Source organism: Macrobrachium rosenbergii, chromosome 46 (assembly GCF_040412425.1).
Source record: "Macrobrachium rosenbergii isolate ZJJX-2024 chromosome 46, ASM4041242v1, whole genome shotgun sequence".
Classification (NCBI taxonomy): domain Eukaryota; kingdom Metazoa; phylum Arthropoda; class Malacostraca; order Decapoda; family Palaemonidae; genus Macrobrachium; species Macrobrachium rosenbergii.
The window spans coordinates 6,502,501-6,520,000 of record NC_089786.1 but is presented as its reverse complement, the minus strand read 5'-3'; the positions used below and the strand labels follow the sequence as shown (position 1 = coordinate 6,520,000).

Here is a 17,500-nt window from a genome sequence, read left to right as displayed (position 1 = left end):
GAAAATATTTTCGTTATTATTAAAACCAGCTTAGTCGATTATTTAAAGAAAGTTTTTATTTGGATTTATCTCCATTGTCTTCGTACTTAAAATGTAAATAAGAATTATCGACATCTGTGATCGCGTTATGTGAGTCCGATTTTTATTTTCAGTTCTTTGTTACGACAGATAATTTTTAATCTAAAAAAAAAACGGTGAGAAGGAAGATTGACCTATTCCGAATATTTTCACAATGCACAATGTCCATAAAAATCTCATAATAGCATGATCACTACTAAAATGGTCAAGAAATCCACAGTGATATATATATATATATATATATATATATATATATATATATATATATATATATATATATATATATATACATATATATATATATATATATATATATATATATATATATATATATATATATATATTTCTATTACATATTTACATTTATATCACTTATGTACAAAGTGCTATAAGCAAAAATAGTGTAATATGTAGCCTATTCAGTGTTATAAGCAAAAACAATACTATGTACTAAGTTTCATAAGCAAAAACAATGTACTGTGTACTAAGTGTTATAAGCAAAAACACTGCACTGTGTACGAAGCGAAATGTGCAAAAAAAAAATATACTATGTATTAAGTGTTATAAGCAAAAACAATGTACTATGTACTACGTTTTATAAGCAAAAACAATGTGCTATGTACTAAGTGTTATAAGCAAATACAATGTACTATGTACTAATTGTTATAAGCAAAAACAATGTGTTATGTACTAAGTGCTATAAGCAAACGGCTTAATGACAGAGTAGAACCATTTTTCTTTGCAGGAATGTTTAAACAAACGTGAAAATGGAGGTTTTAGGATAACTTTCCTTATTCCCGATTATAAGGAAAAGTGACTTCTTATTGATGCAGTTTCAATGCAAACCCGCTTTTCAATTTACGTGTTTTGGTAGGACTAAGAAACTCTGATTTTCTTTTGAACTTCTCCGATACAGAAATGTCTCACAATCTCTTATTAGAGCCCAACCAAAAGTAGGAATATTGATTTTTCTTGCTTTCTAAAAAAATATATATATATATTATCTTCTTTCTGTATTTCCCTTTACCTCCTCTTACTTCTTCCTAATGAACACCATATTCTTTGGAAACTTGAATTTCAAGTCAATGGTCCCTTTGGTGGGCTTGTCCCATATGAATAGGGTTCATCTTCTGAATAATAATAATAATAATAATAATAATAATAATAATAATAATAATAATAATAATAATAATAATAATAACCTACATATTTCTAATTAACTGGATTGTCCCAACAGTTAAATTTAGTCTGCTTTCATATATTCCTAATATAAAGTCCTTATCTTCTTCTTTTCAAGTACAAGCTTTCTTGAACGGTTTCTGTCCAGCTCGGTGTAATATCTATTTAGTTAGTCTTGTCTACTGATGTATATCCAATCATACCCAGTGCCCCTGCTCATTCAAACCAAGAACTATCTCCACTGCCCCATAAAACGAGAAATTTGCAGTAGATTATTGCATACATTTTCCTTTGGCTGATAAAAATAAAATAAAGGTTGGTTATATATATATATATATATATATATATATATATATATATATATATATATATATATATATATATATATATATATATATATATATATATATATATATATATATATATATATAATCACGTGCAAGGTGGGTGTTGGAATCCCAGCTTACCTTTCCCCATTTGATTACCCTGTGAATGGGTAGCAAGATTTGTTAAGCTCAAGAAAAGAGCATAGGTCAAACTAAGTCTTATCTTAGACTTACAAAGAACCAAATGGCTCCACCTTCCTAGTGCCAACCCCATCTAAAAGAGAAAATGTATAAGATGAAGGAAAGATATATATATATATATATATATATATATATATATATATATATATATATATATATATATATATATATATATATATATATATGTATGTATGTATGTATTCACACCCATTGCTTTCCTTTAGGTTACTCAATTTTTGACCCATATCATGTAACCTGCATAACTATATGCAAAGTTGACATTACAAACTTGACAAATCTCCATTCACCTTAAATTCAGAAACCACTTTGTCCTCTTACTTAGAAACATTTAAATTCACGACAGCTAACATAGTATGATCTCGAGAAATGTTCAGCCTCTTGATCAAGTGGCACCTGTCTCATTGATGGGTGTGCAGATGCTTTGTGAAATATGGGGCACTGTCAAATTTCTGGGTCTATGCAGTCTCCGCGAAATATAGAAACTGTCTGATTAATGAAACTATAGATTGCATGAGGAATGTCGTAACTCAGATTTTAGAATTGGAGATCTAGAAATTCTATTCCAGCACCTGTCCGATTTATGGATTTAGAGTCAGCAAAATCCGGTACATGTAAACTTATGGACTTGTCCAATCTTTCAGAATGTGGGGCCTGTATCCTGGTTCTCAAGATTCTCAGTTAAAAATGGCACCTTTCATGTTTTTGTCTGTATAGAATCTGGGAAATCCGATACCTGTAGATTACTGGATTTGTTGATTCTTTGCTGAATCAGGGACCTTCAGATCTGTAATGCTTTTAGAAATCTAAGACCTGATGGATTCGTAGCTTCTGATTCAAACTTGAAACCCGTCAGACTTGTGGAATCCTGGATTCTTGCGACATTTTTACTGGTTCTATATATCATTCGCTAAAACTGGTACCTGTCAGGTTTGTGGAATTACAGATAATCTGAGAAATCTAATACATGACAGATTTAAAAGTTTAACATTCCAATACAGTCTTCCTCAGTATCTAAGAATGAAAGAGTTTCGTCTTACAGAATCTTGATTTTTTTTTTTTTTTTAATTTGGTGAATACGGCAGTATAGCGTTATATTTTAGCCGCAAGAACCGAGGAAAATTTTCCAAAATTTAATAGCAATAATAATAGCAATACGTGCGATTATTATCGTGAAGATGGCGATGATACAAAATTCTCACTACTATCATTACTGTCATCTACTTAACAATGTAATTACTATAATTTATCATTCAGCAAACAGCCTTGTTTCATGGCACTCGGCGAAAACTGAACTGCACTCCCAAAATAAAATATGACAATAATTTTAGCTCTTAAAAACCAGAAATCTCAAGAGATTTGTCCAAGAATAAAAGAAAGAAAAATTTAAGCATTCCAATCTAGACGAGAGCGTTAGGATTAGACTGGCCTAGCTTCATGGTGAGTCGACCAGTTATACAACATGCAAGTAGTTGGCAGAAATACATATTCAGAAACAGTTTCCTGCTCAGAAAATATATAAAAATTCATCGAATGTAGCTCGGCTGTACGATACACCATTTTGAATTCTGAATCGGTATTGCAGAAATTTCTTAGAAAATTACTTTCCTTCGAATGACTATCAAAATGTGTCTCTCCTGAGAGAGAGAGAGAGAGAGAGAGAGAGAGAGAGAGAGAGAGAGAGAGAGAGAGAGAGAGAGAGAGAGAGAGAGAGAGCAGAAATAGTACATGAAATTCATGTACTATTTCTGCTGCAATTTCAAGTTGCTTGATGTTTCTGCCTGGGACGTATTATAATTTTAATTATTTCCATGATATGGTAAATGAAAGGATGTAACATTATAGGAAGAAGCATATGTGCTAAATCAATTAACTGCCATGATAACTAATTTTCTCTCAATTATCAACGGTCTTCAGTTATATCAATTCAAGTGTTACGACTGTAGATTCTGTAAGACAATAGACTATCCCTTACAATAATGGCATTAGAAATAAAAGTGTAAAGAAATCCACAGTAATGTACAAAAACACATATACTCTTGGTACACAGTAGACTTCTCACTTTCTACGATGTGGGTCTTTGGTTTAATAATAATAATAATAATAATAATAATAATAATAATAATAATAATAATAATAATAATAATAATAATAATAATAATAATAATAATACATTCCACCCAAGATCAAAACTGCATAACACCCACAAGAGTAAAAGTATAACGTAAGAATTGGAGATTCTACACCCCATAATCCAACGATGTCATCAATAATATAGAATAAATAACACAATTTTCTCAATTATGGAATGAACTGTGAAATATACAGCTAAGGATAAGAATGACTCATTCTACTATCTGTTATTGTCTCACTTGAAATCTTATGTTGAATGTTTTGAGGTAATTAGGACTTGGGGTCTGAAAACCTTCCAGTTGCTTGTTTGTTAGATCATCTTATATATCACAGAGAAATGCAAAAATAATATTGATATATTCTTATCCCCTTTCCTGCCCCATGAACTACCAACAACAAGAAGTCTGTCATTTTTCTTTCCCTGTGTCATCTGGTATTTGATTATCACCATGGACCGGGCACAATATATACACTGTCCTTTATTCAGTAACAACCACTAAATCCAAATGTATCTTCTCATGAATTTATCCCTTCAATTTCTTGCGTGACTTTTCACTAGAAAGAATTCAATCCTCATGACAATTACTAAAACTGATATTGCTACTTATAAATGTTTAGTAATCTATTCTAAATTTCCTTACTCTGGCAAAACCAAAATGTCTTCGACTGAAGAAAGAATGAACGATTTGTAAGTTTTGAGAAATTTGCCATATCTGGATTGTCTTAAATCATGTGTTAAAACTCTCCAGTGTAGCTCCTTTTGTCACTTGAATTTAAGATTAGCACAAAATCTACCCTTTACCATTCATTTCGCTGTTGTTAAAATGTCTCTGGCACCCCACAACCCCCCATATCAATTATTAGTTTGTTAATTTATTTTTCTTTTCTAAAAACTGACCTCTTTCTGTATTTCCTATTACTACTGTTACTTTTTTTAATGAACAACATATTCTTTGGAAGCTTGAATTTTGAGTCAATGGCCCCTGTGGGCTTGCTCCTTATGATTAGGGTTCATGTTCTGAATAATAATAATAATAATAATAATAATAATAATAATAATAATAATAATAATAATAATAATAATAATAATAATATGACGCGTTGTCAAAGGCATTATTCCGATCGTTGCCTCCATACAACAAAAATAATTCAAAAATCGCTAACTTTTTCAAATATTTGATGCCCTACTGACATTAGTAACGCAAATACTTTATACCTGAAGGGACTGAAGTACTTTCTTTACTGCTTGATAGTTTATGATTTTTAGAATCAGTTAAAGAAAAAGAAAATATCAAGATTACTTCTGGCCCGAGAAATTTAACAGCTCAGGAATCTCGGTAAAAATTTCCGAAGAGGGTTACTCCTTTCTATAGTGGCTTTTTCAATCCAAAGCCATTGCTAAAATTCACATCTAATGAGACATACATGCAGATATATATATATATATATGCACACATACATATATATATATATATATATATATATATATATATATATATATATATATATATATATATATATATACATATATATATATATATACATATACACATACATATATGTGAGTGTGTATATGCATATATGTATATACTATATATATATATATAATATATATATACATATAAATTTATAAATCAAAAACTTAAATCTGTATATGAGTAATTATAAGTCCTATTATTTAGTCACGCATATTCTCATCAAGCCTTCAACTTTTAACAAATTTTTCCCATAGCTGCAACTGCATTTATTCTTTACATAATAATTTCTCCAATAAAAATTCGCTCTAAGTGACTCTCGATCCTTCTGGTCAAAATCCAATTCCTCCATCGATCGCTTTCATCGCTTTCTCTAGCCGCTCTCACGAAAGAAAGCAAAAAAAAAAAAAACCCGGCTCTTTATAGGGGGTTAATACCTGCCTGTAAGGTAGGGTGTCCAAAACTGGTTTTTGTGAGAAACAAAATGGCTCCCTAACGGCCATTTTAGAACCTCTGGCCCGTATTATTCAAATCAGTCTCCAGTAATTTATTCGTCTCGATATGCAGGAATGTATGCAGTTGTATTTATGGACAGCATGCAGCCTGGATTTGTGCAAAAGTATACACGCGCACACAGGTACAATATATGTGTAAGCCTTTATGTATATTAATATATATATATATATATATATATATATATATATGTGTGTGTGTGTGTGTGTGTATATGTATATGTATATATATATATATATATATATATATATATATATATATATATATATATATATATATATATATATATATATATATATATATATGTGTGTGTGTGTGTGTGTGTGTGTGTGTGTGTGTGTGTGTGTGTATGGATACATATAGAAATATATACATACATATATATATATATATATATATATATATATATATATATATATATATATATATATATATATATATATATATATAAATTGCTGTTGATTAGATACTTTATGTTACGTCCCAGACCTGTTCTTAGGATGAAAAAATAAAGTTGTTTCCAAATGAGAAGACTTGATTTCAGCCCATAACACTTTTCTATCCTTTATTTTTCCTTGCAAAGTAATATAGTGCAAATGTTCAGCTTTTAGTCTAAACCGATGTTGCTTACTTAAGCTTCAGCCTCTGTTTTCACTAACAATATTTCAACGTTAACTCTTCGGAAGAAACTCTGGGGAAGCATACCATCTGGAGAGAGAGAGAGAGAGAGAGAGAGAGAGAGAGAGAGAGAGAGAGAGAGAGAGAGAGAGAGAGATTCAAATACAGTCCTGTATATCTACATATCAATCTATATAAATATATATATATATATATATATATATATATATATATATATATATATATATATATATATATATACATATTTTTTTATATATAATATATATACAAAATATATCTGTATATATACATAAATATATGTATGTATGTATTAAGTGACTCACAGAATAAGAACTCAATTATTGCCTTAATGTTCAGATAACTTCTCTAGCAGAATAGTAAATAGTGATCTCGCCATGGACCAACCACTTAAAACAACAATTACTGAAATAGGATGAAATAGAACCCGATAATCAAAATGCAGGCAAAAAGAGTAACAAGCTCACTTCAAGAAAAGGTTCCAATAAGGGATCACGATTAGATGGTAATAAATCATTTTAAATAAGAAAGAGATGGTTGTGAGAAGCTTGAAATACACAAATGAACGTCCTTCTTTGAGTGACGTCAGTATATTCATCACCCTATCAGCCCTTAACAATTAATCAGTATATTTCATCATACTATCAGCCCTCAAGAATGGATCAGTATATTTCATCATACTATTAGTTCTTAAGAATGGATCAGTATATTTCATCATACTATTAGCTTTTAAGAATGGATCAGTATATTTCATCATACTATCAGCCCTTAAAATGGATCAGTATATTTCATCATACTATCAGCCCTTACGAATGGATCAGTATATTTCATCATACTGTGAGCCCTTAAGAATGGATCAGTATATTTCATCATACTATCAGGCCTTAAGAATGGATCAGTATATTTTATCATACTATTAGCTCTTAATGGATCAGAGTATTTCGTCAAACTATCAGGCCTTAAGAATGGATCAGTACATTTCATCATACTATCAGCCCTTAAGAATGGATCAGTATATTTCATCATACTACCAGGCCTTAAGAATGGATCAGTATATTTCATCATACTATCATCCCTTAAGAATGGATCTGTATATTTCATCATACTATCAGCCCTTAAGAATGGATCAGTATATTTCATCATACTATCAGCCCTTAAGAATGGATTAGTATATTTCATCGTACTATCAGCCCTTAAGAATGGATCAGTATATTTCATCATACTATCAGCCCTTAAGAATGGGTAGGTGGATGGCATGAAAGCTATTCCTGAATTAAGTTTCAAAATCCTCAATTAACCTTCACTTTAAAGAAGATGAAACTTAAGGAGCTGGAGAATGAAATACTTTCTTTGGAGTGCTCGTTTATCAATAATGTATGATGAGAATAAAGTTATAAGGTAAAAAACCGAAAAAAAATAAAAGAAAAACGAATCAACGAGCCCTGGGAAGCAAGGAGGATAATAATAACTCGACATGAGGAGAAACGAAAAAAAAAGTGCCACGTCGAAAATGGAATGAAACAAAAACAAAAAAAGGTAAAGAAAAAAAAAAAAAAGAGAGCTCATGGTTGATCAATTGCTAGTGACACTTAGGACGAGAATTTTGATCCGGGAAAATAATGTTTTAGCACGAAGCGAATTTAGGAATGAAGGCTAAAAGCAAACGGATACGACGATGAATGATGCACAAGGAGTGTCGCGGCAGACGAGGATCCAGTGAAGGACAGACGGGAGCGGCTGTTTTTTCATGAAGGACAGGGCGAAGCGACTCTTTTGAGAATTGGGGAAAGTGGTCGGTGAAGGGCAGGAGAAGCGAAATATATCAGAATCAATGAATCATAATCATTACATAAAATCAGGAGAAGATGTTCGGACGAAATGCAGTAGAACTGAGTATGCTGGAGATAAACAGAAAATAAAAATATGGCTTCAATACGGCAGGTATTTTCCAAAATCGCGTTAATGATATCACAAACTGTTACTGTAAAGACACACACACACACACACACACACACACACACACACACACATATATATATATATATATATATATATATATATATATATATATATATATATATATATATATATATATATTTGTTTGTATGTTTGTAAGTACGTGCACATGTATAGATTAAACTTTACGGACGCTAATCTTTCATACCTTTTCCTTAACTGATGAGATATTGGTAGCTTTACCAATGATTTTCCACAATACTTTTTTACTAAAAGTTGTATGTACAGGCAAGGAATTTCTGGTCATATAATTATTAATTATAATTATTAATTATTCTGGTTATATAATTATTAATTTCTGATAACAACAGATATACCTTTTACCCAAACACAGGTAGATAGATGCATAGATAGACGGATAGACAAACTGAAGAAAATTAGCTTGAAATTATAATAAAAACAAGATAACAATGCTGACGTTGTGGCAGCAAAAGTCATACACTTTTCATGAAATAAAAAAATAACCTAGAATCATATTTAAAAGTGCAATGCAAGTTAATCGATATGTATTCGTCTATCTCAAATAAAACCAAAGATATGGCCTAACATTAGTCTTCAAGTTGCTATTAAGACTTCATTTGAACTCAGTCTAAGTTATATAAATATGAAGCAGGTCTTTAAGTTCATACAGTAAAAAAAAATTATGGGGAAGATTATAGTCCAAATACTTCAAACGACTTATTCTCTATTCAGTTTTTGGAAAAAGGACTAATCTGATCTGGAAGGTTCACATAGTAAAGAAAATTATGAGGCTAAATCTCTGACCATCAAAGAAAATTATTATTATCATCATTATTCAGTGGATGAAACCTATTCATATGGAAAAACCCCACAGGGGCCATTGACTTGAAATTCAAGCTTCCAAAGAACATGGTGTTCATTAGGAAGAATTAAGAGGAAGTAAAGGAAAATACGGAAAGAAGCATAAATGCAAAAATAATTTGTGGAGAAACCTAGCTTCCAAGATAATTGAATAATATCTCATTTGGTCTACATTGTAGAGATAAAAGTCTGCCCTTTTAGTTTCAGTGAATACAAAATGAATGTACGGAACTTGGCATTTTAATTCGATTTTTTATTTAAATAACTGCCTAACCTCTGAATATATACATTGTAAGCAGTAAATAAATATGAAGAAACATAACCTCTAAGTTTTATAGCAACATGTTATGCTTTCTATAACTAAATCAAGTGCACTAGTTGATTATATTATTATCCTTTTTCTTGCTGGTGAAGTAGCTCTCAGATCTGTAAAACACTTAGCTTTCAATAAATGATAAATTATATTTCACATATAAAATTCTAACGTCTTGCAAGATTTTGAAGTCAAATGACACCTTGAAACTACAGCTTCCAATGGCATACAAAATTCAAAACCGCCCTGGTCACTTGCCTTAGCCAGATAATATTATTTATCCAGCATCTTCAGTTAGATATGAATCCCTACTTAAAGTACCGTTCCAAATGGGAAAACGGATCTGTACTGATCATACTACCAAATGGAAATAGTTAGTCGAACCACCTTTACATAAAATCTTCGATTCTTTGGAAAAGTATAATTGGCAATACGTTTATAATTTTCATTACTCTGACGTACACGATATAAAAAATCTTTACAGAAAGTTCATGTTTTGAAACGAACTGAATATTTCATCTGTATCCTCATGTTAATCACATTGTTGGACTTTAGAACAGCCTCCTAGAGGATGTCGTGCAGGTGGAACTTCAGAAGTTCAGGAGAAAATGCAGTGCATTACTACCCTAATACTATTCTTCTTGCGATTTTAATATATTTTTATCCATTTACCTATTTATTATTCATTTTTTTTCTTTTCTGATAAGTGGGATATCTTCTTTCTGTATTTCTCTTTACTTCCTCTTACTTCTTCCTAATGAACACCATATTCTTTGGAAGCTTGAATTTCGAGTCAATGGCCCCTGTGTGCTTTTTCCATATGAATAGGGTTCATCTTATAATAATAATAATAATAATAATAATAATAATAATAATAATAATAATAATAATAATAATAATAATAATAATAATAATAATAATAATAGACTTCAGGTTATTTATCCTGAATGTAAATTTCTCAAACAATGACTTTCCACTGAGAGATAGGTTCTACATTTAGTCATGTTTCGAGAGGGAAAACTATGACTGCCATTTTAGATATGGTGAGGAATTAACTGTAAACTGCATCTTCTGCACCTTAAGACTTCGGCTCAGTTATTATTATTATTATTATTATTATTATTATTATTATTATTATTATTATTATTATTATTATTATTATTATTATTATTATTATCCAGAAGATGAAACCTATTCATATGGATCAAGTCCACAGGGACCACTGACTTGAAATTCAAACTTCCAATAATAATAGAGTGTTCATTAATAATATTATGTTCATTAGGAAGAAGTAAGATGAGTAAGGGGAAATACAAAAACAAGAGGATTCGTTTACTAAATAAGAAAAAAAATTAATAAATTGATAAATAGATAAAAAATGCATCAAAATGCAAGGAGAAGAGTATTTGGTTACTTATGAGGAATTATTTTAATAAGACATTCCTCACTTCAGTCAGGACCATGAAAGAGCTTTCCATTCTTATTGTTACTAAGCATATACGAGGTCATTCATAAATAATTTCCAAAAAGGCACATTGTACTCTGACAAGAAGTTGTTCGTTTGAAGAACCACTCACCAGTGAAATATGCGTGACTCAGATTGATAAGTGGTATCTAAAATTCTGGTCACTAGTCAAGAAATAAAAAAACGGTTGTTGCTACATATGTATCTTGTTCTTCAAGAAAACCTTTCCCACCAACATGCATACTAATAACTCTGCAAGGCGGTAAATCTGTTCTTTATCAATCAGGTCCAAGATGATAAAATTATACTTTATCGAGTCATGAGTCAGCATAGTATTTCATTAAAATCTAGTTTCCTAACCACTGGTAGATACCCTCTTCACAATATTATTATTTATTATTATTATTATTATATTATTATTATTATTATTATTATTATTATTATTATTATTATTATTATTATTATTATTAAAATGTTTTTTTTTCAAATGCCATACTAGACTTCATCCTTTTTCAAGAATATTCTGTCTTAGTTATCTCCATAAATCTTAAAGATAATTTTACCTCTAATATCCATTGCATACCCTCAATGAACCTTATTCAAAATATGTATATCCTATAGCTTCCTTCTAGGAAATAGTATATATACTTACAGACATAATTCATATTCTTTGGAAGCTTGAATTTCACGTCAATGGCACCTGTGGGCCTGTTCAATATGAATAGGTTTCATCTATTGAGTAATAATAATAATAATAATAATAATAATAATAATAATAATAATAATAATAATAATAATAATAATAATAATGAAAAACAGCATGCGCTATTTCATTACTCGTCAAAAGTGGCATAAACTTAATAAATTGTAAATCTTGTCGCAGCGCCCAGAAGATAAAGGTTATCATATACCGGCCCACTTGAAAATATTACCTAAGCTACTGTACTAATCTCCAAAATTGATGTATCAGTTATTTATCTCCTCCCAAGACGGTAAACGCTTTTTAAAGACCTGCAAAGTAAGGCAAATCTCATTTTAAACCTTTTATAGCAGGAGTACTCAACATATTAGGGCTGAAAATGTTTTATATATATATATATATATATATATATATATATATATATATATATATATATATATATATATATATATATATATATATATATATATATATATATATATATATATATATATATATATATGTGTGTGTGTGTGTGTGTGTGTGTGTGTGTGTGTGTGTGTATGTATATAAAATGAATGTATATATATAAAATATGCATACAAAAAAAAATGAATATATATATATATAAATATATATATACAAATATATATATATATGTACATATACATACATTTGTATGTATGCATGTGTGTATATATATCATAACCATAATCAAAGGTCTTATTAACCCTGTTTTTGATCTATTAAACAGCTGGATACCATATTTAACCATCTTCAACCACGCCATTTTAGCCCTGTCCTAAATGAGTGTAATATTTCAGTGGTCCTTCAAATGTCAACTGCTAATGTCAAGTTTTCTTAACTGTCTTAAAAAATATTCTTTTATTTATTCTCTTGGCCTGTTAGAAGAAATTGTTAATTTATTTGTTTTTATGCAATATGCGTTTCTTATGTCATTTATAATTGTAAACATGCAACATTACCGACCGTTATTTAACTATATCTTTATGCACTATTTCTTTACTTTTATTCTTCATCACATAAGACCTACTCCTTTCCTATTCTTTAATCTTTAAAGTTTATTTCATAAATGGGAAATAATATTTACCAGCTATGCTACTACACGGATTCACGATAGGTCCCACAGTATTGAAAATACGTCAGCAAAAAAAAAATTAAAATAATTATTATCAATCGGTTGACTTCTATACTTTATGCAAACAAGAACGCAAGGATGATGTGTCCTATTAAAAGCAAGGATATGCGCAGTAAATGAAAATTTATTGCTAGACTCTTTTCTTTCAAGGCGAATCAATCCTAGTAAATATGTTGCATGCACAACCCATATATATATATATATATATATATATATATATATATATATATATATATATATATATATATATATATATATATATATATATATATATATATATGTATATAATATATGTATATACTGTTGGATATTAAACGATATTTGTGAATATCTGTCTATCTATCTATCTATCTATCTATATATATATATATATATATATATATATATATATATATATATATATATATATATATATATATATATATATATGTATATATGTGTATATATATGTGTGTGTATGTATAAATATATATATATATATATATATATATATATATATATCGATAATATTCTATGCTATATATATAAGGTTTACATGTCTACAAATCCTTACATTCCTAAACATATAATTCTGAAAACATTTATATATTACATACCAGCTGCAATGATTACAGATAGCAGTTACTCGTTATTTGCTAAAATAAATAAGTAATACAGACTAATTTATATTCCTCCATCCTTTATCAGATATATAATACAATGGATACTTTATATAATAAATTAAATAAGTTTACAATATACTTTCGATTGACTGAAATTAGTTACAATATATACTTCACTGGAGAAACTTAATTACTGTTCTGTATGAAATGATTGAATTAAACTGCAACACCCTGCAGATTGGCTGAAATTAAGACACAGTACAGAATGACTGAAATTTATCATCATGCTGTACTGACTGACAAAAATTAAATGACAACACTCTATGCACTGAATGAAATCCACTTACAATACTGAATGAACTGGCTGAAATTAAAATACAATGTTCTGTTAGCTGACTGAAGTTAGCTTACCATATTGCATTTACTTACTGAACAAAATAAAATACTGTATAAATTAACTGACTCATAAAACGCTATGTTACTGATATCACATGGTAGTTGCAGTGATTGTAATATACTGTTGAACATTATAATATAATATCAAACGTTGACCTTAGAAATTCTTATGAATGTGTGTACATTATATATATATATATATATATATATATATATATATATATATATATATATATATATATATATATTGACCTAGAATATTCACTTATGAATGTGTGTACATTATATATATATATATATATATATATATATATATATATATATATATATATATATATATATATATATATATATATATATATATACATATATATACATACATATATATATATATATATATATATATATATATATATATATATATATATATATATATATATATATATATATATATACAGTATATATGTGTGTGTGTGTGTGCATATGTGCGTCTGTAAGTGTATGTATGTGTAAATGTGCGTTTACTTATGCATAAAATAACACTGAATTATTGTTTAAATTAAATTTATTATTGAACTACGAATCAAGCCATAACAAATATCATTTTCCTTATCATCGACGGAACTCTTTCCTGTAAGAATCTCTCCTCCTCCTCCTCCTCCTCCTCCTCCTTCAAGTGCTTCTTCTCAAGTGAAGTTTCTGGAAGTAACGATTTTTGAAAGTGATTTTCAGCGATGATTTTTCTCCCCCATAATTGATTTAGGAGGTGCCCAAGGAATGTCCTTCATTAGATGTGATCGGGCACCTAATTAAAATGTACTGTCAAGTCACGCTGGAATTGTCAGGGAGGAAAATGCTAAAAAAAAAAAAAAAATCGGCCCTGGTTCCTCTCGAAATTGGAATACCACTGCATCCCATCGCGAAAAAAATTTTTGTCGCCAAAAACAAGTGGGGTAATTGCTGCTTCATGCTTATTTGCGTGCATGTCATTGTTGCTTGTATATATAATGTTTGTTCATAAATGGGCGGCGTGTCGGTTGCTCTCTCTCTCTCTCTCTCTCTCTCTCTCTCTCTCTCTCTCTCTCTCTCTCTCTCTCTCTCTCTGCGCAGACACTACCATGCAAGCTGATTCTGGTCAATGGTATGTTCATTGGCAAAGTCAATGATAGGAATATAATTAAAATTTCTCCTATCTCCACTGACCATATGAATCTTCCTTGAAATTACTCTGGTCCCCCAAATTAGTTCCATAATGCAGGCGAGCACGCACGCACGCACGCACGCACACACACACACAAACAAACTCCCTTTTGTCTGTCTGTCTGTCTGATGTGTGCCCATGTATATATATATATATATATATATATATATATATATATATATATATATATATATATATATATATATATATATATATATATATATATATATATATATATATGTATATATATATATATATATATATATATATATATATATATATATATATATATATATATATATATATATATATATATATATATATATATATATATATATATATATATATATATATATATATATATATATATATATATATATATATATATATATATATATGGCAGTGCATATCAATAAAATACTCAGCAACGTATACATACACACACACATAGGCTATATATATATACAAAATATATATATATATATATATATATATATATATATATATATATATATATATATATATATATATATATATATATATATATATATATATACAAAATATATATATATATATATATATATATATATATGTTACATAAAATATCCTCAATGCATACATATATATATATACACACGCACATATATATATATATATATATATATATATATATATATATATATATATATATGTGTGTAAAATTAATATAAACCATTAAACCTGCATTACACGATAAATGAATGACTTTCAAGCTTGTCAATGCTGACTAGAAATCGAGTATCGGACATATACCTGTTTAGCTAAACAATTAGTGAGACAGACAGCTGACTAACAAGGAACGAGACTGACCTGCGAGTTCCTCACTGGCGCCGACGAGTCGATATTGAGGATGGAAATATCTCTCGGGAACAGATCAGACGGCACGATTCCAGGGATCGGATCCGGATGTCCAGGCCTTCCTAGAGGCAGGCCTCTGGTGAGGTCCTGGTGAACGGCCTCCCTGGACAACAACGACGCCGACGAGGGGGGCGAGTGCGGAGGGTGGCTGAAGGCGGCTTCGAAGGCGTCGACCTCCGAAGACGACTGCAGAGGCAGCTTGGAGATGTCGATGGAGAGCGGCCGAAAGACCAGGGGTTCTAGCGGACTCGGGCGGAGCTCGAAGGACGCCGGACTGACTTGAGTCTCAGTTCCATGCAAACTGGAGGAGGAGGAGGAGGAGGAGGAAGAAGATTTCCCAACAGCAGGAGGGCTCCTCCTGCTCCCGTGGGGGTCGAGGGAGGATGCAGAAGGGACGAGACCGAAGGGTGCTGCTGGGGGAGAAATGGAACCAGCAGCAACAGCAGCAGGAGCAGGAGCAGAAGGGGGAAGGGCTGCTGCTGCTGTTGCTGCTGCTGCTGCTGCAGGGCGCAGCAGAGAGGGTCGATGAAGTTCCAGTTCCCGTTCGGAGCGCCGGCTGTTGCTGCTGCTGCTACCCCAAACCCAACGCTGACCTGTTGGAGGGGAGAGAGACAACAACACGGACATGAAATTCCATTCAGGGACGAATTCAGCTGTAAATAAAAATGAATAAAAAAAAATGGGAGGAGAGTGATTAATGGATCATGATTCAACTGCATAACCGATACGAATAAACGGCCGCCAAACAGCAAGTTACAACCGCAGCATCAGCAGCAACAAAGACAAGCCAGCGAAATAACTGTCACGCATTGACTGACAGACAGCCGTAGATGGCATCACCGAAAACAACGGCAAGAACAACAACAACAACGGCATCAATAACAATAACAACAACAATAACAACAACAACAACAACATCAACAAGAGAAATAATAATGATGAAGTCGCTAACAAAAGATAAGAAAAATGACTTGGATGATGAAACAAGAGTCGTGTTAAAAGAAAGGTCTCTCCCGCTCGCTGTCGTGTATCCTGAAAGCATTCAACTGAGACCCGACTGGGAAAATAAAAAAAGAAAAATAGAAAAAAAAAAGTAAAATGACATGAAAGGTGTTGCCGGACGTATTCTATAAGGCGAGCCGGTAAAAGTGCGCGACAAAGCACTAATGACTCATTACACAAGTTCTGCAAACAAATGATAAAAAAAAAAAAAAAACGTCGAAACCGAAAAAATAACAATAAAAAAAACTAATGAACGAAAACGCACAGACTCGCTGAGAAGTAAAACGTACAGAAAAAAAAAAAAAAACCAGGCTTCATATAAAACCCCACCCAGATAATTATTCATCCGAGTTTAAGCTTCAAACACA

At 30.5% G+C, this 17,500-nt stretch overlaps 1 protein-coding gene across 1 annotated transcript in view; it reads right to left on the bottom strand.

Annotated features, from left to right (window-relative positions):
• LOC136830187 (uncharacterized) overlaps positions 1-17,500 on the bottom strand; it is a 350,681-nt gene that overhangs the window by 18,072 nt on the left and 315,109 nt on the right. Inside the window, exon 4 of the mRNA XM_067089454.1 lies at positions 16,083-16,723. Coding sequence (XP_066945555.1) covers positions 16,083-16,723 — 641 coding nt within the window. The remainder of the gene's footprint in view (positions 1-16,082; positions 16,724-17,500) is intronic.